The 26,127-nt window shown below is 42.7% G+C and overlaps 1 protein-coding gene across 8 annotated transcripts in view; it reads right to left on the minus strand.

Moving 5' to 3' along the window:
* The window catches only part of APBB2 (amyloid beta precursor protein binding family B member 2), a 290,968-nt gene that overhangs the window by 108,268 nt on the left and 156,573 nt on the right, over nt 1–26,127 (minus strand). Inside the window, exon 1 of one of the 8 annotated variants that reach the window (XM_083165765.1) lies at nt 15,465–15,576. The exons of the other annotated variants lie outside the window; for them this stretch is intronic. Coding sequence (XP_083021891.1) covers nt 15,465–15,525 — 61 coding nt within the window. The 5' untranslated portion in view covers nt 15,526–15,576. Of the gene's footprint in view, nt 1–15,464; nt 15,577–26,127 lie in introns of those variants that run through there. 8 annotated transcript variants of the gene reach the window in all.

Raw genomic sequence — 26,127 nt, forward strand, 5'->3', positions numbered from 1 at the left:
CAGGAAATCCTAGTTAGAACTTCCAGCACGGCCAATAGTCCCATCTTTCCTGTGAAAAAGAGCGGGGGGAGGGGCTACAGACTAGTGCAGGATTTAAGAGGGGTAAACAAGGTAGTTGAGAGCCAATTCCCCGTAGTGCCAAACCCAGCTGTCATCCTAATGCAAATCCCACCTCATTGTACTCATTTCACAGTCATTGATTTGTGTTCAGCATTCTTCTCCGTCCCTTTGCATCCTGACAGCCAGTATCTGTTCGCCTTTACTTACAGAGGAGTACAGTATACCTGGACACGACTCCCCCAGGGGTTCATAGACAGCCCCAGCATTTTCTCCCAGGCCTTGCATGATTGTTTACAATCCTTTCAACCCATGAGTGGTTCGATACTGATACAATATGTTGATGACTTATTGTTGTGTTCTGAATCACTGGAGTCATCAGTGGATGACACTAGACAGCTACTGATGCATCTCTCAGAGACAGGACATAAAGTATCAAAGGATAAGCTGCAATTATGCCAGACCAGGGTTAAATATCTGGGCCACTGTCTTACCCAAGGGCTGAGACACCTCACCGACGACAGAATCCAAGCGATTCAGAACATGGTACTGCCACAGACCCAACATCAGATCCGTACGTTCCTAGGCATGTGTGGATACTGTCGCAATTGGATCCCAGGATTCTCTATTCTGGCATTACCACTGCAAGAGATGGTTTCCTCAACTAAGCCTGATCGGGTCTCTCATACTGAGGAATCTGAGCTGGCTTTCGAGGAACTAAAGGTGAGCCTAACCAAGGCCCCAGCACTAGGAATGCCAGATTATGGGAAACCCTTTGAACTGTACGGAAATGAATCAGGTGGGTGTGCGGCAGGAGTGCTTGTACAAAAACATGGTGATGCCAACCGACCAATAGCGTACTACAGTGGCCAGCTGGACACAGTAGCACGCTCACTCCCAACTTGCTTACGAAGTGTGGCTGCAATAGCACAACTAGTAAGTAAGAGTGAGGACGTAGTGTTGGGACACGATTTAACTGTTCATGCTCCCCATGCTGTCTCTGCCCTCCTAAATTCTGCCCAAACACGTCATGTGTCCTCAGCACGGTTCACTAAGTGGGAACTGGCGCTGATGGCCCCAGTAAATATTACCATCAAAAGATGCAACACACTAAACCCAGCCACATTCCTTCCTCATGTGCCTTCCAAGGCACAAAGGGTGGAGGGTGATGGGAATGTTGCTGAATATGGTAAAGCAGAGTTTAGTGAGAGTGAGGACAAACATGATTGCATGTCCTACCTGAATCAGACCTTCACAGCACGTCCTGACATAAGCGACAGCCCATTAAGTGAGGTAGACATAACCTTATTCACAGATGGTAGCTGTCATAGACAGACGGACACGGGAGAGCTTTGCACAGGCTACGCGGTAGTAGATGGAGAAGGTATTGTGGAAGCTGAACCCTTAGGACCACCTCACTCAGCGCAAGTAGCGGAACTGGTGGCACTGACCAGAGCATGTGAACTGGCTAAAGGGAAATCAGTGAACATATATACCGACTCCAGATATGCTTTCGGAGTAGTCCATGATTTTGGAGCCCTATGGCGCCTCCGAAATTTCATGACGGCGGCTGGCACACCAGTGGCGCATGCGACGTACATTAGGAGACTTCTGGGAGCTATCCAGCTTCCAGACAGAGTGGCTGTTATCAAGTGCAAAGCTCACACATCAGAGAAAGACCCGGTGTCACTTGGTAACAGCCGCGCTGATGAGGCAGCGAAAAGGGCCGCATGCCCTGTAAATATTTTTACCCATCCCACCAACCTTTGTACACTGAACATGGTATCCACATCCAAACTGATAGACATGCAGAATTTGTGTTCCCCACAGGAAAGAGCAGTATGGAAGTCGAAGGGATGTGGCCAAGAGTCCACCGGACTTTGGAGAGATGGACACGGGAAACCAGTGGCCCCCAGAGCATACCTTCCTAGTCTAGCCGAGGCGGCCCATGGGCTGACACATCTTGGTAAGGAAGGTATGTGCAAGCTGGTAAAGGCCTACTGGTGTGCACCAGGGTTCGCTTCTCAAGCAGGTAGAGTGGCAATGTCATGCCTCACCTGTTTGAGGAAGAACGTTGGAAAAGCCATCCCAACAGAGCCATCCCACATCCCTCCTACAGAAGGCCCTTTCCAGGTAATACAAATCGACTTCATACAGTTACCACCCTGTAGGAATTTGAAATATGTATTAGTTTGTGTTGACATGTTTTCTAGCTGGGTGGAGGCTTTCCCCGCTGCCTCCAACACTGCTACCTTTACAGCAAAGAAAATATGTCAGGAGTTTGTCTGTAGGTATGGTATCCCAAAGGTCATTGAGAGTGACAGAGGCACTCATTTCACAGGAGAGGTCTTCCAAATCATGTGTAAGCTCCTGGGGATTAATAGTAAACTTCATACTCCATATCGTCCCCAGGCGAGCGCCAAAGTTGAGAGAATGAATGGTACTATTAAGAACAAATTGGGTAAAGTTATGGCTGAAACAGGGTTGTTATGGCCAGAGGCACTGCCTATTGTGCTGTATAGCATTAGGACCACTCCCAGGACTCCGCTCAACTTGTCCCCCTTCGAGATATTGTTTGGTCGGCAGCCACACATCATGATAGACCCACAGGATGATCTAAAATGTAATAATGAGCTAACTGTACAGTATATCCTAAAGCTAAACAAACAGCTAAGGGAGCAACAAAAGCGGCTGAATTTTCTGAACCCTGATATGCCTACCGAGAATTGTCATAATCTTAAACCAGGAGACTTTGTTATGATCCGAAATTTCTTACGCTCAGGTTGTTTGATAGACCGTTGGGAAGGACCGTACCAAGTTTTGTTGACCAGCACTACGTCGATTAAAGTCGCAGAGAGAGAGACTTGGATACATTCGTCCCACTGCAAGAAAGCCAGTAACCCAGAATCCCAGTGTGCAGAGAGCGAGAGAGAAGAAGTGTCGCTAGAAGCATTGTTTCGGGAACACTGAGAAGCAGCCAAGGTCGAGCAACCTGAGCGAACAAAGGTCTAAGAGCAGAGCAAAATAAAAGTCTCCTGGGTAGAGATGATGGAAGGACTCCAAGCAAAAGGTTCACAGTTATGCATATATGTCTTTGTTTTCTTTCTGTGTTCTTCTCTTCATCCTAAAATACTCGGTGGCTGCCACATTCTAGAGCGATCGGAGCGGAGTCCTGACAGTGTAATAATGGACCCAGATATGGGTGAGGTAGAATCCCTAAACCAGCTTGACACTTTGCCCATGACAGGAGAAGGTAAAAGGTATGAGGAAAACGTAGTTCAAGGGCTATGTGATGATTTATTGTCTGGTGAGTACTGTGTCTGTAGGTATTGTCAACCTAAAATGGAAGAAGGATGCATCCAGCGATGTCAGTCGACCAGTAAGGCAACTATCGGCCAACATCCTTTGAGTGATTACCACTCATTAGTGGGTAAGGTTTTAAACCAAACAGAGTGCTGGGTGTGTTCTCAAGTATTACATAAAAGGAGTAGTGTAGGCCTAGTCCCATACCCGCTTAATATTTCAGAGATAAGCGTATTAAATAAAGGGAGGCCATTGGATAAGAGATACCTGTATACCAGGTCCCCTAGTCTTAGATTACACCCATACCAAGTGGATAAATCCCTGGTATGTATGAACTTCTCAAGTTCCAGAACAATTGGTACTTGGGAAGTGACATGGCAAAACCAGACAATAACTTACTCCCAGCGTCCAGATGGAGAGCCCATAGATAAAGAATTATTATTAAAAATCCGAACCAGTGGAAGACACTATAAATATGTTTACACGGTGAAGAAAAGTAAAATGATGGCCGGCAGAGTATCAGCCGGCTACTGTAATATGACCTTACAGCCAGAAACATGTGAGGAACGAGTCAGGGAGCAGGGGACGGGGATGTTCTTATGGATAATGTGTGACAAGATAATGAAATACTCTGTCCCTTATTTTCTCCCTGACGATGTTTATTATATTTGTGGTAGAAGGGCGTACAAATGGCTCTCCATGAACTACGTTGGTATTTGTTATCTAGGCAGAGTGTTACCGGAAGTGATGACCCTCACACACGATGAGATGATGAACGTACACAGAGGTATTTCTCCTCCTTACACTCATACCCATTATGACCAAATCCACAAAAGGGATTTAACAATAAGAAAAGAACCCCTAGCTTCTGAAATGATACACGAGTCGTTCGGTATCCAATTCCTCATTGCATTAGATATCACCCATACCGCCCGAGGAGTTATCAATTTTAAATACATACAAGCATTAGCCAGCTTGGTAGATAACATCACTGAGATTTATGATGACACCTTTAGATACACTGGGAAGGAGTTGCAAGCGTATAAAAGAGAGCTAGTCCAACATCGAATGGTGTTGAACTATCTGACAGCTATGACAGGAGGATATTGTGTCACCCTCTCTACACAGTTTGGGGTGAAATGTTGTACATATATCACCAACAATACTGAAGACCCAGAAGAAATCATCGATCACCGGATGGATGAGATTCTTCAGCTTAAATGGGAATTTAGAAGGGAACATAATATCAGCCTGGCAGAAATAGGTAACAAAGTTAGCGAATGGACCTCCTGGTTGAATCCAATGCACTGGTTCTCTGGTTTAGGAGAATGGGCGCAGGGGATCATAGCTAGCATAGGAAAACTCCTTCTCTGCATCGGTGGTGCCATCATAGTCTTTGTGCTATTGTTCAAATGTTTAAAGGTGGTGACCCGGGGAAAGGCAAAACGTACCGAAATCATGAGTGTAAGAACGAGAGATACAGTGGAAGACCAGGGTTTGGTATATGACCCAAAAATCGAAACCACCTCCCTTTAAAGAAACCATATTTGTGAACGTGTATATGTTGTAACCACCCCTGTTTTTATTTTTATCCCAAAATTGTACATTATCCTTCGTGACCCTGAGTAGATTGTTCGATAAATGCGGCCCATCGTTTATCCATGATCCTGGATCGGCCGAGAGCAGATGGTTTACTCCCCTTATATGTTTATTTCATGTATCCCAATTTCTCTGTTTGGATTATGAATTTCTGTATTGTCGTGTGAAATGTTTTGTAATGTAACAGTTTTATATTTACTGTTAAAGGGTGGACTGTGGAAGTCTAGGTACACACACGCCATTTTGTGATAGTATGGCCGCCATTTTGGTTCGCAGAGTTGCGCAAATAAAGTTTCCATACCCGAGTATGTGTGACAATGTGGACCAGAAGAGTAGACATACTATCACACGTAAATTCATAATAACACACTTACACGAAAGGAAATATAGTTAAAAGGTTTAGAACGCCACACATAGCTTAGTTAGCCCTGCACACATCTGTCTGTATCGTGTTTAGTATCGTTCCGCTCAGCTCATCACGCAAAGTATTCCGGTCATTGCGAATATTTCGCAATGTACACTGTCCGATAGTTATGGACATAATCCATAACTCCAGAGACAGTTTCTGTTGTAAGTAGTTAACAAAGGAAACTAGCTCAAACCGGTTCTTATCCTTGCTGACGCCGAAACCACCAAACAAAGGACTCTTAAAGTTCCCTCCCCTGCACCTGGTCAGACCAGGTACAGCGTCTAACCTCCAATCACAGTGGACCGGACATATGATCTCTGGCCAATGAGAATGGCCTTTTGACCTCCCCCTTCTGACCCTATAAGATATGCGACCCAGAGCAGCCAGGGTCTCTTCGGCACAACTACTTTCCCTGGACCTTCCTACCGGACTATCGCTCATTCCTGAACGATAGTGAGCTCTGACCGGACTGCTTTATATGTACTAGATGACCACGGTAAACGGTTGCATTTTCACGGTATTTATTCTTAAAGTATTGTTGGCTGATTGTGTCTTGTATTTGTATTCTTTCCCCTTAGCAGAGTTTGTTTAGTATTCATTGTTATTGTATTGTATCACTTGTTATACCTGTTTATTCTTATTTCTGTAACCCCCTTTTGTCCATTAGGGACTTTAATACAATCTTTTTACGGAGTTCTAACCTCCTTACTTCTATTCAGTGGTCGTGTCTAGTTATTCGCATAATAGCGATAAGGTACATTAAGGACTCTGTCCTTACATTGCGGACTCTGTCCTTTAAGGTATATTCGCACAATTGGAGACAAAGTCCTGCGAAAGGATCTCTTATTAAGGTATCGGTTATTGGTGTATAACATACAATAGACTGTACGCTGCGCTGCGCTACGTTTTGTTCGCACGCAGTTAGGTATAACGGGTAAGCAGGTTACGGACACATTACGTAACCTGCGCTTTCCACTTATTGTCTCCTTGGTCATATAATATCAATATTAACATTATATTGTACCTTTGCTATTTAACACTCATTACTTTATGGGTCTTTGATGTTCACTGTGATCTACCAATAAACATACATTGTAAAAAAAATAGTTTTCACTCAGAACAGTGGTGGTGCTTCAAATGGGCTGTTAAATTCTCTTTGTAGTAAGTTACCTGTGTAAAGGCTTATGAAAACGTCAAACAGCAGTAAATGTCCATTGGCTGTTTTGTCCTCCCATTATCAATAAGTGCTTTAACAGTACTGAAGCTACAGTAGGTGTATGAGTGATTAAGGTACTGAAGCGCTCTCATTATTTGTGCCGATGCTGCTACGAATCGTAATTATGCATGCCATTTTTCAGCCACAAGAGGGTGCTTTGGACACCTCTTCATTATTTTAGACAGTCGTCTCTTCCTCTTAGTTTTAGTAACTATACTAGTATAAGAAGCAATGGGTTCTTAAGCTTACTTAAAGACCAGTTTATTACACAAACGGTAGAAACTCCAACTCGTGATGAGGCACTCTTGGACTTAGTATTAACAAATAACACAGACTTAGTTTCAAACACAAAAGTAATTGAACAATTAGGGAACAGTGATCACAATATGGTTTCACTGGAAATCAACTTCAGTAAATTACATCAAAAAGGATCTGCAAAAATACTAAACTTCAGAAAAGCAAACTTTGAATTATTCAGGGAAGCCCTAACAGGAATTGGGTGGGAAACGGTTATGGAGGGAAAAAATGCAGAGGAAATGTGGGATACTCTAAAAAAGATGCTTGATTCACTAACTATTGAATACATTCCTAAAGTAACTAAAGGTAAATTCAACAAAGAAAAGCCACCATGGTTGGACAAAGAAGTAAGGTCAGCTATCAACAATAAAACCAGAGCCTTTAAATTCTATAAAAATAACTTGAATGAGGAGGCGTTCGCAAAATACAAAGAATCAAATAAAACTTGTAAAGGGGTAATCAAAGCAGCTAAAATATCATATGAAGAGTGCATAGCCACTGAAAGCAAAACCAACCCAAAGAAGTTTTTTAAATACATAAATAGTAAACGTTTAATTAAGGAAAACATAGGCCCACTAACTGATACTAGTGGAAAAAGTGTTACTGAGGACAAGGGAAAAGCAAAACTGTTAAATGAGTTCTTCTCATCAGTATTTACTAAGGGAGAGGAGACTGTGGAACGAACATTTACCACAAACGGGACAAATAAGCCAGATCTCATTGTGGAAGGAAATAATACTGAGGCTAAGCAAACTCAAAACAAATAAATCACCAGGGCCAGATGGGATTCATCCGAGGGTATTGATGGAATTAAGGGATGAACTAGCTACCCCCCTACATTATATCTTTAGCAAGTCACTATCGTCAGGTATAGTACCAAAAGATTGGAGAATAGCAGAGGTAGTGCCAATATTCAAAAAAGGAAAAAAGGAAGATCCCGCTAATTACAGACCCGTTAGTTTAACATCAATTGTGGGTAAACTATTTGAAGGATTTTTAAGGGATGGTATCCAGGAATATTTAGATCATCACCATCTACTCAGTACTAACCAACATGGGTTCGTGAAAAATCGTTCATGCCAAACTAATCTACTAGGGTTCTATGAAGAGGTTAGCAAAAACCTCGATAATGGAAATGCTGTAGATGTGATTTTCCTAGATTTCGCTAAAGCATTTGATACTGTCCCACACAAGAGATTGATTAATAAAATGGAGACAAAAGAAAAAACAAAGAAATAGCAGCGCTATTAATTAATGAGTGAATCAATTTTAAAGGTAAAAATACACACTTAATTTATTAATACCTATATGGTATAACATTTCAAACATATAATAGTAAAAATGGACAAAAAATATATAATAAAAATGTTGGTTTAAAAATAAGGTTGCCAGATCTCACGTAATAAGAGTAGTCCCAAGGCAAGGGGGATTGAACCTGCACTGTCCTTCCAATTTGGTCCCGATTTGAACTTGAGTCCCAAGTCCGGCGATTTGTAATCCAAGTATGCCACAGCGAGGGAGGAGCTGATTGTTGTGAGCTCACAACAATCAGCTCCTCCCTCGCTGTGGCATACTTGGATTACAAATCGCCGGACTTGGGACTCCAGTTCAAATCGGGACCAAATTGGAAGGACAGTGCAGGTTCAATCCCCCTTGCCTTGGGACTACTCTTATTACGTGAGATCTGGCAACCTTATTTTTAAACCAACATTTTTATTATATATTTTTTGTCCATTTTTACTATTATATGTTTGAAATGTTATAACATATAGGTATTAATAAATTAAGTGTGTATTTTTACCTTTAAAATTGATTCACTCATTAATTAATAGCGCTGCTATTTCTTTGTTTTTTCTTTTGTCTCTATTTGAGGGGACTGACCCTCCCTCCTTTAGCAGCAGCTTATTGACTAAACAGTCCATAACAAGCGCTCCCGGGGGCGACACCTAGTGCTGACCCCCCCTTTTTCTCCTTAATAAAATGGAGAACCTAGGATTGGGTGAAAATATTTGCAGATGGGTAGGGAATTGGCTATGTAATAGAAAACAAAGAGTGGTTGTGAATGGTGCCGTATCAGATATGATACCGGTACTAAGTGGAGTGCCCCAGGGTTCGGTTTTGGGGCCCATTTTGTTTAACATTTTTATTAACGATATTGGGATAGGGTTACTCAGCAATGTATCCACCTTTGCGGACGATACAAAACTTAGCAAAGTCATCAAATCATCAGAAGATGTCACCATGCTTCAAAATGATCTTGCAATTCTAGATGAGTGGGCAAAAAAATGGAAGATGAGGTTCAATGTAGATAAATGTAAGGTTATGCACCTTGGGAGACACAACCAGTGTGCACGTTACAACCTTAGTGGAGAGGAACTGGGTAATTCCATACTTGAAAAGGATCTAGGAGTCCAAATAGACAACAAACTAGGATGTAGTGCCCATTGTAATGTAGCTACAAAAAAGGCCAACAAAATTCTGGCATGTATTAAGAGGGGAATGGAAACTAGGGACTCGAGGGTAATTATGCCACTATATAAAGCATTGGTGAGACCTCACCTAGAGTACGGAGTACAGTTCTGGGCCCCACACTATAAAAAGGACATCATAGAATTAGAAAAAGTCCAAAGGCGAGCAACAAAGCTTATTAGGGGAATGGAGAATTTAAGCTACGGGGAAAGATTAAGCAATTTGGGACTATTTACATTAGAAAAGAGACGTTTAAGGGGGGACATGCGCAACATGTACAAGTATATCAAGGGCCAATATAAGGAACTGTCACACACCCTCTTTTCTACTAGAAAGGAATCTAGGACGCGAGGGCATGAGTATAGATTAGAAGAAAAAATATTTAATTCAGCTAATAGAAAGAATTTCTTCACGGTCAGAACAGTCAAACTCTGGAACTCTCTTCCCAGAGAGGTGGTAACGGCTGGCTCATTAAATGCGTTCAAGGCAAAGTTGGACAAACATTTACTGGAGAAAAACATCCATGGGTACAAATAAGAAATATAAATTGTCTGTAAAATACCAGAACCTACCAAATCAGCAATGGATATCTATACCAGGTTGAACTAGATGGACGCAAGTCTTTTTTCAGCCTTACCTACTATGTAACTATGTAAGTACTGTACTTAATCCTTTGTATACAGCATACAGATACTTAAACATACATAGGATTGTACATCATTGCGGGATACATGTGGATGACCGGCAGTCAGGATGCCTGCAGTCAGAATCCCAAAAGAGGAAATCCTGGCACTGGTCAGGTCAGGTAAGTATACTTACCCTCCTAATGCCACCCCAACCACCACCCACCCCCTACAGCCGGAGCCTAACCCTCCACGCTAGCAACTAACCCCTGCACCCTAAACTTAAACCTCCCCATTCTAAGTAACTAATTCCTTAAGTCTCCATAGTGCCTAAGCCTATCCCCCCATTTCCCAGAAGGTTTACAGCGCTCACCAGTATACTTACCTTTGGGATCGCGGCAGTTGGGATTCCAGTACCAGCATCCTGATTGATGTCGGGATTCTGGCACCGGTACCCTGGCGGTAGTTAGGATGCTGGTGTCGGTATAGTGAATGCATGCCATCATTGCTGCAGTTGCACCAAACAACCCCTGCTCAACATGGTGGGGCCCTGAGACACTGTGCTAGCATTGTGTGTATTTTTTTAGGCAAAAATACAACACAACTAAGATGCAGCAGGAGATTGTGCTGATTGATGATATGCAACACTTATATACAGTACAGACTGAGTCGCTGAATCTGTATATAAAGTGCTACAGCGACGGGAAAAGAACTACCATAACTTTTTGACCTTCAAGTAAACTTCAACTATTGTCTGTATTGAAATGAAAGACAAATAATCGCCCTGCGCTGTGCACTAATTGACAGTTTTGCTTGTGATCCTAGAGGAGTTTGAGGCTAGACATCTCAACGTCTTCCATTGCAATATTAAAGCGTTCCCCTTGAGCTGTCATCCGTAGATCTAGACATGATGCATGCCAGCAATGTAATGCATTCAACCCTGCGCACAGGATGGCTCACAAGCACAGCCTGACAATATAATGGGCGCATACTGCAATTAAACAAGATTTCAGATTCCACAATAACGTCTGAAGAGTAAATCATTGTTTTTCTTCTTCCGCTATTCATTCCCTTTCACTGCAGGAAATAAAGCAGGATTAATGCTAAAACACGGCCATTGTATCCTAAATGATCGCTAATCTGGGCAGCAGAGAGCGAGGCATGCAGATGCTCCGAGCCTGATGAACGCCAGCAACAAGAAAGCGGAACAACCTTGCCTTTCAGGGCTGATGAATGATTCATTACCGAATCCCACTTTCACATTCAACGCTAGTGCAGGTTCTAACTATTAAATTCCAAAATCAGCATATTTTATAATCAATGGCTTCTCAACTTCCAAATGACTTTAGACTATAGCAACCGACTCTGAAGTCTTCTGTTCCCTGTTGGAAAAGAGACCAACTGTATTCAGGAGCATTCAGCGCAAATAAAAAGAAATATATCTATACATCTTAATAAAACTTATGGTTGGTGCTCCTCAAATTATTGCAGGCGTGGCCAAACTGTGGCCCTCCAGCTATTGTGGTACTACACACCCCAGCATGCCTTGCCATAGTTTTAGCATTCCCTAATAGCAAAACTTTGGAAATACATGACTGGACTTGTAGTTTCACAACAGCTGGAGGGCCATAGTTTGTCCATGCCTGGATTATTGTATTTAGCTACTATGATACATTTTCTCTTAGTACTAGATTTACTATGTATCCCCGTTGATTGATTTTAATATGTTTTTTATCAAGGTGATGGGAACTCAAACTAGCATGTCCTCAGTGAAGTGGATGTACTCCTGTTCTACAAGATGACATCATCTAATTGAGGCAGCCAGGCAGGTGAACAGTCCCGCTTCCGGATTTGTTGAGCACATATGGTGAAGACATTTATATTGTATCCTATGTTTGTATGTATGTTATCCAGATTTAAATGGTAACACTGAAACATTGATGATGAAATAAGAGCTGTCCTGAGGTTCGCTATTCAGTGTCATGCCGCACCTTATTGGTAACTGTATTATCCTGTGTATGGGAGTGTGAGGCCTCCTGACCATATGTTTCAGTAACTGCCAATCTCATTGAAAATACATTATATACAAAGTCCGTACTTTTTTTTACCGTTGGCCATATTCAAAACCAGATGTTTTAAGGGAAACTGCAGGCGTACCCAGATGTTTTAGGGGAAGGCACGTGACATCAGCTCTGGCCTGCTTCTATCGCACTTGCCACACAGACTGCAGTGGGGAAAAATAAACCTTCAATGGTGAATGGATGCGAATGGATTTGCAGGGAATCGCCGATCCAGCTTATTTTCACAAGCCCTGCTAAGAAATTTGGAGGCCAGGACGGGGCGGGACTTCACTCTGGCTGGCTCGGTGTATACCTGATTGCAGGGCTTTAAAAATAAGGTCTGAATTCGACCAATAAACATAAGCAGGACCTGCAAGCATTATAAAGTACAGGGGTCAGGGAACTTTTTACCCGAAAATATATTTAGATACGCCGACGTTACCCCCTTGATTTGAAAGGAAGGAAATTATTTATTAATATTAAATATTATTTATTAATAATGAATTAATAATCACAGAAAAATATTCGGAGTAGGAGCCGAATATGCACTGCCACTGATTATGATATGGCGCCGAAGATGCTGCTGCCAGCAACTCCTAGCGCAACTGCGCATGCGCCGGGTCACTGCTTATGCGGGTGCTGCGCATGCCGGAGCTGCCGAGCCAGGAGCTTCCTGGGGATAACGGACAGTCGCACTGCTGAGACACAGCCGGGCATGCATATACATTACCCCCAGGAATTACATATTTACCCCAATTGGGGTATTTTACCCAGGTTCCCCGACCACTGTTTTAATATGTTACTGGATATAAATAATCATGCTAGCCCCATCTAGTATGAGAGCAGTAATACAAATTGCCTGTTTAAATTCATTGTACATAAATGTTTTGTCGGCCAAGAACATGAAGGTTTTTGCTATACTTAAACTGTGGTAGCGGCCCAGGCTCCCAAGATGTAGCGCATTGGTTTGGAGGGTAATGCTTTGCTAGTTGGGAGTCTGATCATTAGCCTCATTGGACAGTGGAAGGGCAGGTGGCACAGTGGCCATGTATACATTGCTGCTACCTGTCACTGTGTATTCCTTCTCTCAATACACTGTATATATTGCTTTTGTCAAAAATGTAACCCATTTATATTTTGGAAAAACTATTGGTGACCATGTTTAAAAGGCTGTAATTTGTGTTATCAGCCCCATAGCTCTGTGTTACAGCTCCGTTAGCTAATGTATTTTTGAATCACTTATTTACACTATAATATGCATAATGTATATATTCCCTGTGTCCTTTATTAAATAGGCACATACTTACTTGCTCATACTTTTAAAGTAATATAATGTAACCTCATAATTGATCATTGATGTTCCATTCATTTATAGAATATGTACTACCGATTACTGGGAAATGTTCCCACAATAAAACTTTTGCCTAAACAGTAACCAGTGCTATGTACATTTGTAACCAGTGAGAACCCAATAAGCCAAAATATACAACGCACCTTTATTTTGTAAAAAGTATGCATTCTCTTACTGCATATGTATGTAACTATGTACACACACAAGCACATAAATCTACCTTACGTGTACTACCTTATGTGTACACCAAGCTCATGTACTACTATTCCCTCCTGGCGTAAGCTCCTATTCCCTCCTGGCGTATGCTCCTATTCCTTCCTGGCGTATATGCTACTATTCCCTCCTGGTGTACACCAATCACATGTATACTCTTCCATCCTGGAGCACACTAAGCACATAACTATGGATTCCTGCTGATGTACACCAAGCAAAAAAACGGCTCCAATAGCCCTTGTTATCATTTAGGAGATACTATAATAATACGAAAAGTATGTGAATTCACCCTTTTTTACAGTGTTTTACTAAAAATAATGCTAATAAATAGACCCCAAAGTCTTTTGAACTGTTAAAGTTATAAGCCTATTTTTACAGATGATTCTTTACCGCTTTAAGCTTCTGAGACATCTGATTAAATACCCAATTTCTATTAAACCAATCTAACTGTGCTGAAGGTCCTGCAGTCAAAATATTATTGTACATACTGAGTCGAGAATAATCTAATAAGAATAAGTGGAACGGAGAATAAAATGAAAAATATTGCACACCTCCATTTGTGATAAAACAGTCTGGCAGCCTGTGAATAATAGCAGTTTTTAATTTAATATATTCAATGTTTTAGTTGCCCACTGTCAGAATTCCCTGTAGAAATGGATTTCCCTTTGCACTTATTACATTGGACTGATGGATTGTATATTGATCACTTTAGGTAAAACTGTACACTATAAAAATAGTTGTTTTAATAGAACTATGCCTGTGCAGCTAAACCTATATGGAAGCATCATTGAACAAAGTGGAAACCTTTAAATATCTGGGTTCAACTATCAAGCAGATAGCCGCAACAAGCAACATAAAAAGTTGTATAGGTTGTGCTACAGATCTGGAAAAAGGCTTCTGGAACAAACAGGACATTTTCATTGCAACAATTAAGGTATTCAACGCATCGGTTAGAACAATATTACTTTATGGTTCAGAATCATGGACAATCAATAAAACACGACTAAAGAAGGCAGGAAAGTTTCCAAATAGGGTCCTTAATAAACATACTACAAGAAACAGTAACAGATCGCTGAAAAAAATAATAAAACCATTGAAATCTACGCCAAGACCAACCCAACATTGAATCCTAAATGAAAACATAGCAATGTCTGCCATTATATTATACCAGTGGCTAACTAACACAAGCCCTGATGGATGGAAAATAGCACATGATGTGCCAAAGAAAACAGGACTTTGCACTTCCACATTGTCGGCGCCAAGCAAGTCACCCTAAACCGATCCCAGAGGTGTGTGGTTATTAGAGATTCCCTGCCTTTGGCTGTTACAGTGTCGGCAAGCTTACTCAAGCTTACAAAATGTGGACTTCAAAGACTTGTATGGTATACAACATTTTAATGCTATGTAGTTCATATTCTAATGGTTTCATGGCAAAACAAAATAAAAAGTGATTTTATTTAATTTACAATAGAAAAACAGTAGGTGCAACGCATGAGTCTACCTGGTCCTTACAATACATGGTAATTACATAATCGCGTTATATAATTTACAATGATATACTATGAACAGACAATCTCAATGTTGTTTTGTATGTTCCAGCAGACATGGATGTAAGTGGTTCGGTCAAGGAGGGGGGGGGGGGGGGGTGTTTGTCATATATCCTAAAGGATAAGGTAGTTGTTTATATTCCTAGGGTTTTAAGGTATATAATGTATATCCTGATGTGGGAAGGGGGTTACATTATATCTGGGGTGTTGAGGGGAGGGGGGGGGGGGGTCACAAACCCCTTGCCATGGGCCTGAAACATGAGCTGTTTGGGCAGGGTTCAGATTTGGAATATATGGATATCATTAGAATAAAAACCTACCCTCGTAATTAACAATCACGATGGCCAGCATACATTCTGTCTCCAACATCCTGAAAGGCATACAGGCCAGCGCAGGGAGAGACCACTACAATGGTGTCTATTTCTGGTATCGTAGCTCATCAATAGAGAGAAATAAACAGCAGGAGAGTTGGGAATGTGGAATGCTGCTTCCTCACAGCATGAGAGGTTGTCATGACAACAAAAAGCACATCTCTCATGCAGGAACGGAGGGGGTGTCACATGGTGAGCAGGGATCAGAGGCACAACCTTCACCACTGTACATATACTTACCCATCTGCCAGCAAACACAGATTTGTCGATTTTTAAAAGACATACATACATGGTCCCATGTGTTTTGCTACTGGTGACAGTGTACACTACATTACTAGTGGCAATGGGGAACATTTATAAACAGTGGCCATCACTGTAGCTGTACACGTCCTCCGTGAGATGACGCAGATATGTCCAGCACTCATTTCTAGTTATACCGCTTTCAGACCGCACTCTAGACCCGGGTTATGCCGTGTTCTTGCGGCCCCAACACGGGTCATGGTGCGGTCTGAAAAGGCCACCACGGGTCGGGCAACACGGGTGTTCAACCCTGGTAATGACCAGGGTTGAACACGGCTATGACCCGTGTCAAGTGCAGTGTGAACGGGTGCCTGGGTCGAGTGACCCGTGTCCCGTTCACAGTATGGAGGAGGCAGCACTGTCAGCTCCAAGTACTGCCTCCTCCCGAGCCCCCGATGACGCGCCGCCGCCCAGCACCGCCCCATGTGACGTCACCGACTCGGCAATATGCCGTGTCGGTGTCGGAACTTTCAGACCGCATTGCCGTGTTGCTCTGGGGATGGGACCAGTGTATAACTGGGAAATACTCCAGGATGGTGGAGGGATAGGGTTGGAGGTTGGTGTCATGCTGCCCGCTTTGTGCCCTGGCAGCACTGTATTATTCATACTTCATAGATCATGGAAATGTTTCTAGCTAAAGACCCACTCTGCACAGCTCTGGGCGTTATGCTGGGTACAACACATGGCATGTAGCCTGGGCACAGCACTCTGTCTAGCGATTGCGTTTATCTGGTCTGTCACATGGATGCACATTTTGCTGGGAGCCCTGTTGGACAGCAGGCAGGGTATATCCCCGTGATCTTTGGGTGTGGTATAAAAGATCTACGGTATTTACTGTAGGTCGACAACCAAATGGATGCCATACATTAGGTCAGAAATGTAGAGCGATAAAAGGTAGAAAGTGAGTAATGTCCGGTTATTAAATGTCAGCATCACAATGGATGACACATAAATGCTCTATACAAAGTTTTACTTTTTCTTTTTAGACAAATCTCATATGTTTGGTATTATTTAACTGCCATCAGTAAAAAAAAAAAAAATATACGATTGCCACAGGTAACTATGCACTAGTCCATGTGGATAACAAGTCTAGCAAAAGTTAGGAAAAGGTGAAAAACCCCAAAACATGTGTGGATCATGTATGTGTTGATCACGGTCATATAGACCTTTACAACCCTAAGAACATTTGTAAGTGTCAGCCATAAGCACTGTTGACCTTTTTGTAACTGTCAACCTGGACACACTGGCCCTTATTCTGGTCTGTTCGCACAGACCAGTTTGTTCGCATGGGGACTGATGGTGGGTATGTGCATATGCCAGATGCGTGCGGCTAAGGCGAACAAACCGGGATCGTGGGGTGGCGGCGAATAGTCAGGCTATTGGGAATTCCCATGAAACTGCTGGGCATTCCCATGGTAATTGCCAGGGACATGGGCGCCAGGGGTTGGCAGCTGACATCACCAGATATTCAGGCTGCAAAGCGAGGAGCATCTAGTGTCAGGCACAGTGCTCATTCTGTAGCCTGTGTGTGTGAGCTACACATTTAGTTATTTGCTGTACTGCACACTGTCACACAGTACACGGAATATCAGGCACTACAGCACGACTTCTATCTTAGTATGCTGTGCAGTGTGCAAGCAAGGACATGGTCAATTAATTCATGTCCAGGTTGTCCAATCATTCCTCTTTCCCTAGGACACATACATGAGAAATGAACAATCTACTGCAAAACTCTGAGCTGATGTTGCTCTATTTATTGATATGGGTTTAGATCTGCAATTGACTGGGCATAAGTGCCTGAGATACAGGATTCTCTGTAATGGTGCATACACACGGAATGATTTGAAGGACAATGTGGGTGTTCCCGATTGATGGGAATGACCAATCGTCAAATCGCTCCATGCATCGGTAACTATGCGAGTACCTGCTGATCATTAACGATGGTCTATGATCTTCCCTGCATGCAGGAAGATCATAGACCATTCTTCTGTGAAGCACATCAAATCGTTCCGTGTGTACGCATGATGAACGATTTGATACACTAGTGAACGATGTCGGAACGCTTCCAGCATCGTTCCGTGTGTATGCACCCTAAGCCACAGGAAAGTGAAGTCACAAAGCAACTGCGGTTATTATACTATCACAAACTGTAGCAGGTTTCCCATAATGTGTAGCTGAAAACACTGTTTTATTATACCTGGGGGACACTTCCCACCTGGTTCAAAAAAGAAAATGAAAAAACAAATCAAACAAAAACTTATACTGAACAGGTATTTAGACTTTAAGTTCAGCCTACACAGGCTCTCGCCAAGGCTGAACTGAAACAAAGCACACACCATTCCCCACCACACAGAAACAAGCCAGGAGGATTCCCCAACAGAGACAATGTACATACAGTAGTACAGGCTGCGCTTTATCACAAATGTATTGACTGTACCTAAATGCAGTCAAGGAGGCTTCTCCCTGCTCGCTAAGTTGTTGCTATTCACTAACTAGAGCAGTGCGAGCAGTCATTAACTTTTTCTGGGACTTCTTATACAGAACAGGAGGCATGCCTCACAAGTGTCCTAATTTTTGGGACAGTACCGTGGTGGGGGGTGCTTTGGCGTCTCCTCTGCCTGCCGCTGCTGTGCGCGGCATGCGCACAGTGTCTAATCAGGGAAATAGAGGGTCTGGGGGCATGGTTATGTGGTCATGGCATCCCTCCAAGATGCCAACATTGGGCCAAAATGGGATTGTGCCCTATCTAATAGATTAAAATGTTGGGGAGGTATGCAGTAGTTATTACATATCAGACTAAGGCCCAAGGTCTCATACAAGAATGGGGGGGGGGGGGGGGACCAGTTGCCTGGAACCACCCCCACCGCCCCCTCATCTAGACAAGTGTCTCAAATTATGACAATAGCAATGGTATATAATATAACTACTAGAGCTGCCGCCACATCATGTAGTTTAGGGGACAGAACCGAGTTGCTATGTCGTCTGCCTTACAGCATGTTGTATTATTTAAATGTGTTTAATACAGCCTATACTATACACCATCCACACCCATCCATAAATATAAATACTGTATTCTATACAGTATCCACTGTATAAAAGACCAATGTGTACATTAATGTCCAGCATTGTTACTATGCTCTCCTACCGCTACCCTAGACTTGCTGCAATGGTCAGCAGAACAGGAATGTGGATTGCATCTCGTTTGCCGCTGGGTCTCCAATTGGCAGAATTCTAGAACTTCTGCCACAAGAGGTGTACAAGCGGCATTCTCTTGCCACCACAGGTTTGTGGATTTGGATAACGGCCTGAGGATTTGGGACCTGCATTTTACAGAAACAAAGGTTTGCGGTCTGCATTACATAACCACTACAGATTGGGGGTCTGCATTATGTAACCAGGAGAGATATGGGGCCACAGTATGCATTAGCCACCAGAGATAAAGAGGTGTGAATTGCGGAATGGGCTTTGCTGGGAGCATTCCCTCCCAATACACCGATTTTACCTGACAGTAAAAAGATGATGCTCATAATCTCAGCTGTAGCCCGTAAATGTGTTCTACATCAGTGGATCCATGCGGACCCTCCATCCATCCAATTATTCAGGGCTAAACTTTTTCATATCTTTCATATGGAGTGGATAGAGACGTCCCTCCATAGGGAAGAACGCACAGAAAATTTATTTCGTATATGGGAGGGTTTTATTGATTCCCTATCAAACGATCTTAAAATACAGATCGATAGGTGCTTTAGATCCACACAATGGTATGAAACCAGAAATCTCTTGGGGGACGCTCCCATAGACCTTCCGGCAGATCAGTGATGGGTTCTGGGAGTTGGGAGGCCTGCGGACCGCGTTCATCCATACTATCATTGTCTGTGTACATAGTAAAGGAAAGAATTGCAATTGAAATGTAAGTTACTGTAACCTAATTTTATATCACTTATTTTTGTTGTAACAAATACGATTATACTTTACTGATTGTAATAATATGATGCTCAATCCTGAATAAAAATAATTTGAAAAAAAAAAAAAAAGTGTGAATTGTATAGCCACCGGGGGTGTGGGGTTCTGCAGTATATAGCCACCAGTAATTTGGGGGTCTGCCTTAAGAGTCACCAGGTTTGGGGTTATAAGTATAAAAGGTGATTAGTATTACATACTGGTCATCAGAACAGGCTCTCCATTAAATATTGGTCCAATGGGGCTGTACTGTATTACATTATCATTTTGAAACATACTTTGTTTAATGGCAAATCACATTCACAATATGCAAACCAAACCATGCTCATAGAGCTGCAACCGCCCTTGGAACAATGGCCCTGATTCTGGTTTGCGAGCTTCCTTGTATGCTCGTATGGGGAGCTTGATGGTGAAGATCTGGGCATGGCATAAGTGAATATGCGCACGTGTAGGTCTTCACTGCGGGCATCCTTGGAGACTTGCACTGGGCGATGGAGGGTGTGCATGCAGGGGGCAAAAAGACGCTGGGCGTCCACTTCCAGAGGGGGGCGGCCATCTGCCTTCCGGGGGCGGGCGGCTGACGACACCAGAGATTGACTTAGATTACTGAGTGCTAAATCATTGGATGGTCGGCGATCATCGAATGATTTAGGGCCCGCGCGGTTTATGCAAAACATCCATTTGCAGCGCTGTGGGGAAATTTGGCGTGAAGCGGGGGCGGGAGTTCGTGCGGGCGGCATTACATGGCTCGCAAAGCGGCGAGCCGAACGGAATGAGGGCGTAAGTCATATTTGGGGAATTTTTTTTTACCTCCCCTTTGGGAGATACCAGGCAGAAAATCCAGGTGACATAACTCATATACTAATATTCCATATTACTACACTTAGTTTAGTACGAGGTGGTGGTGTGGGAGCTCCCACTTGTGGCTCCAGCTAAACGCACACCGGCTAACTCTTTGCAAACCACCTTTTTATGTTGTGGGATGAGCATATCCCGAGCCCATGTAGTTTGCAAACAACTGATCAAAAATCATCACAATGATAACCTCTGTGGCCATACAATTTTGTTATTTCAGCAATCAGGTCACAATTTTGTTATTTCAGCAATCAGGTTTGCATAAAGAATCCAAGTTCTTCATACCTCTGAGAGCACTTTCTACATGCATAAATTGCCATATACTGTATTTGTTTTTGCCTATTTGCTATTAAATCAGTTATGCAGCCAAGAATAGCAAACATTATAAAATAGCATAAAACAGAACATAACATATTGAGAAAACAGATGCAGATCATCTTTAAAACCTGTGACAGAATACTGTAGTAAGGTTCAGTCATTTATCACCTGAGGCCTAGGTTTCCTTGGTGTAGCAATGCTGTATTGTTTCCACTATTTCTGGTAAAATTATTCCCAAGCATTATCTTAACAGATGCCAGCAAAGTGATTCCTTTATTAGTCTTAATAGCAAAAACAAAGAGTCAGGAAACATCTACAACAACGTGTGTATATTAGGCTTAAAAAAAGAAAAGGTTACATCAGGGTTGCCGACTTTCAAATGCTCCTCTCCGGGAGAAGCCCGGAGAGGAGACTTTCATTACCCGTTCGGGGGCGGGGCTTGACTGTGACATCATTAAGCCCCGCCCCCATTGCGGGAAATATACAAAATTACTCTTCTCCCTGGAAGGGGCAGAGCGATCGGGGGGCTCAGTGGGGGTCCCCCTGATTCCGGGAGGGTTGCCCACCCTTCCGGGGGGCCGGGAGGGGGATCCGATTTTCGGGAGACTCCCGGTAATTCCGGGAGGGTCGGCAACCCTGGGTTACATAAACTGTGATGATACAGAAGTCTTAAGGTCCCCATACACAGGTTTTGTCTGAGGGCCAAGTATCACCTGATTTCCCTTTAACTCCCCCGGAGAGTTGCCTGCGATATGGCACTTGATGTGACATTTTTTTTGCATGTGATTTATGACATGTAAAAGGACTCCCGAGGAGCTGCCGGAGGGGAGGAGATTTGAAAACTGCCATTCAAAAGAATGGGGGACACTGCTTGGCTGAGAGAGCCTCCATTCTTTTGAATGGCAATTCTCACATCTCCGGCCAGCCTGCCGCAGTTGCGCTACATGCTATCACAGCATCAGGGGGCAGAAGGAGCGGGGTCTTGGAGGCGTAGAGTGGGGAGGGTGCTTTCACACTCCAGGCTATAGGTGGCTGGCACACACCTACAGTACATATTGGGTGCTTAAAACCATGCGCAATGTGTCATTGGTACACTATACTGTAATATAAACACAACACTAAGCATTCAGAGTATACAGCAATGGCACTGTTGGGAAGATCTGTAAAATACCTTATGGGTATGCAAAATTCGTTTTGTATACCAGTAAAGACTGTGAGACTCCTTGTATACCTGACAACCGTGATCTAGAAGACCCAACTTCACCAACTCTCATCCTCTCTATATTCTTTCATTCATCACTATGGGCCCACAGTATGTTTACAGACAATTTTAATCTGTTTAAAAATTCTGCTCTTGCTCTGACCTACATGGATAAAAGATTAAAGCCTTCTAAGAGCTTGGCTTTGGGAAATACATCGGGAGCTTTAATTTGAAAAAAGAAAAAAAAAAGAAATAAAAGCATCTTTTCTACACAAAGATTACTGCATTGAGGAAAAACCCATAGCTCTATCACTGATCATAGAAGCACTTTTTAGATCTACTCTCTGCAACAAGAAGCCCCCTCCCCTCCACCTCCCCAGATACCATGCACTAAGCACACTAATACTAATGTACAGTTCGCATGATTCAGAGATTGACACAAAGTCAATGTTTTACGGCACTGAACAATGATCAACAGACTGCACATGCGCTGCGTTCTCATTGCACACGCGTCAAGGTGCCGCTGCGTTCAAGCACACAATAAGGATGCTTTTGAAAAGTGATTGACAGAAAGTGACCATATGAAGGTGTTAACATAGTGTAAGCGGAGAGTGGTTGTAAAAACGCGGGCTTGTATTTATTAAGGCGTGTATTTATTTAATATGAACAGTTTCTTATATAGGGAACACACATTCCGCAGCACTTTACAGATATTTGAACATTCACATCAGTGCCTGCCCCAGTGGAGCTTACAATCTATATTCCCTACCACATGTACACGCACACACAGACATTCTAGGGTTAATTTTTGTTGGAAGCCAATTAACCTACCTGTATATTTTTGGATTGTGGGAGGAAACAGGAGTACCCGGAGTAAACCCACTCAAGCCAGTCGATGTTCCCCTTATGTATAGGCTGTGTATGCGACTGATACCCCTTTTCCACTAGCAACCTGGGTCGGACCCGGTAAATTGTACCCGGTTCGAACCTGGGTTGGACATGGGTGAGAGACACATTTCCACTACAGTGCTACCCGGTAAATTGCCTGATCATCCCCCTTTTTAAAGGGCTTTACCATGGGAGGTCACAAAATAACGCCACCATTACACCAAAAGGGCCACCATTAAAAATATTATGATATTAGAAGAAGAGACCACACTCATTTCTTTTAAAAGACCTTGGTGAACTGCCTCTATAGTGCTTTCAATTGTTTAAGCACTTGCTGGTGAGAGTGGTGTATCCCCCTAGACTCCATTATCTGGGCAATATTTCTGTACAAAATTGCGTCTTTTACGGTACCAGTCACCTGGTGCTTGATTTCCTCCTCTGCCCTAATGAGCAGCAGCTCCTTCACTTCAGCATCAGACCAATTGCTGGCAATTGTTGTGCTGCGGGATGAATAGCAGTGTCCGCTGGGGCAGCCTGTGGTGCTGGCAGCAAAGTGGAAGGTGGCTGCTAGAGCAGCCTCTGATACAGCAGGGGAAAGTCAGCAGGACAGACATGCAGCACATGTGCACAGAACGCTGTCCTCCATGCTATGTGCGCAGTCTGCGGGGCTCTGAGTGATGACATCACTCACCAGCGCCCCAGCAGCACCAATCAGTGAAGATTTTTACATGCTCAGTCAAATAACCCGGTTAGGGAGCGTTTCCACTACCCTTGAATCCGGGTGCTACCCTGATCATGACCTGGATAGGATTGCCGAGGAATCCAAACCGGGTTATTTGACAGGGAGCATTTCCACTAGCAGAAAAACCCGGGTAGAAGCGTGTCCCCGCGGAGATTACCGGGGTATGAGTCTCTTCAGTGGGCGTTGCCTTTCATGTGTGTGTGGCAGCTTCACTTGCTGATACCAGCAGCTCAGTTATGGAGAAAACTGTAACGTTGTAGCACTGTATGCATTTACATGGCCCTCAATGCTAAGAATGACCTTGTCACACCCACCTCCTGCATTCGTAAAATATGTGACCACTTTTAATAAAGATACTTTATTTTGAAGACAGACCCGCACTAGACCTTTATGATGAATGCTACCATATTTCCGATCTAGAAACTATATATTGATGACACTTTTAAAGAATGTGCTGTGTTCTGGCAGTGCGGCGTGAGATTCATAAAATCCCCATTTCAATTTGCAATATCTTATGGAATACAATCAGGCTTGGAGCGCTCAATCATTGTCCTCACAGATAATGTCTGTCTCCCGGGGTTCACCCTCCCTCTACCAACTCAATTTATTCAGCTATGTATAAGAAATAAGTAGTTTACAGGAACCACATGCCATGTACTCAACTCAATTACAGTGATTAGAATCAGAGGACGGTATGACATCCACAGTCTAACAAACCCATGCACTAAGGTGAACTCCCAATGCAGGACTCATAAATTAGATCTTATTGATAGGGCAGGATCCAGGCAGCTTCAGAAGAAAATGAAATCCTTTATAAACTTCAAATTACTATATCAAATGTTAGAAATTTAATGGAGGGTGAACGCTATATTTACTGTACGTGGGAACTGTGTCACCAATGTGTAAAATGTAGAATCAGAAGCAAAAAAGGCATCACAAAGCGGGGTTATAGATTTGTATACAAAGTCATACAAAATGTTTATAGATTAGAAAATAAATCATTAGTGATCTATTAATTAACGTATAGCAATAAGGGTGATCTTTAACTCTCAGCGTATGGGAATTTGGGGCAGCTGACCGCTGGGAAAAGCTGCTGCACATGACAACCACAAACGCTCCCTTTTGGCCATCCCCATACACAATGTAGGAGGAGCCCTGAGCTGTTTAGAGCGGCCAATGAGCGTAGGTGGAGACAAAGCAAGTCTGGATTGTTAGGGTTAGGGGGTAGCGGAAGATATATATATATATATATATATATATATATATATATATATATATAGAGATATATATATATATAGAGATATATATATATATATATATAATGCAATAAGACTATTTGTGAAATTTTATCCCGGCTGGATATTGCACGGGACAACTGTAAGTGATATTATTAGAAAGTGGAAGCATTTACTAACAGCAACAACTGCACCGCCAATCAAAAAACAATGTAAATCACAGAGCGGGGTTAAGAATTGCTAAGGCGCATGGTGTGTAAAAGTTGCTAACGCACAAAAACTGTGTGGCCGGAGCTTAATCAAATGCAGCTGCATGGAAGTCTCACATCACAAAGTCCAATGGCAAGCATCAGATGGAGTGGTGGAAGAGCACAGAGACCCTGGACTGTGGAGTGGTGGAAACATATGTGGTACTGTTACATATGTCCCCAGTAGCACTTTTAGCTAAAAAAAAAAAAAAAAAGTACATTTGGAAACTATGGTTTTCGGAATAATTTGGATAACGTTATCTGGATAAGGGATTCTCAACCTGTATATGTATTTTAACACAATTTAATTACAGTTCTTGACAATGGTAAGGGATTTGTTTGCTAGAGGCAAATGAAAAGACAAATGTGCCTTTTTGGGCGCACTCTTGGATATGACTGTTCAATAGAAGTAGCTAATAGTGCTTCCTAATTTTTATGTGTAGAGTCCAATAAAAGTGATGTTTTAGATAATCAATCATATCTGATATTTAATCAATAAAAGAGTGTGCCCAAAAAGGCACATTTGTCTTTTCGTTTGCCTCTAGCAAACAAATCCCTTCCTATTTAGTCACAATACTGAATGTGTTGGGCGCACCACCAATCCTGGACTACAACAATTATTGAGAGGTAGTCCAATATAGTGGTCCAACTGATGTATGTCTTGAGATGTTCAGTTTGATGATTTAAGTCTGTGCGGATCCAATACCCTTCTTTATATAGTTGTGGACAATGGTCAGGCATCCAAATACTTTTGTCCATTTGTCCATATCGCGTATAAACACACACACACACACACACACACACACATGGTCTACAGTTAAAGGTTAAAGAAATGTATAAGCAAAATGTATTTAAAAAATTTACC

The sequence above is a fragment of the Crinia signifera genome, chromosome 1 (assembly GCF_055691185.1).
Source record: "Crinia signifera chromosome 1, ASM5569118v1, whole genome shotgun sequence".
Lineage (NCBI taxonomy): Eukaryota > Metazoa > Chordata > Amphibia > Anura > Myobatrachidae > Crinia > Crinia signifera.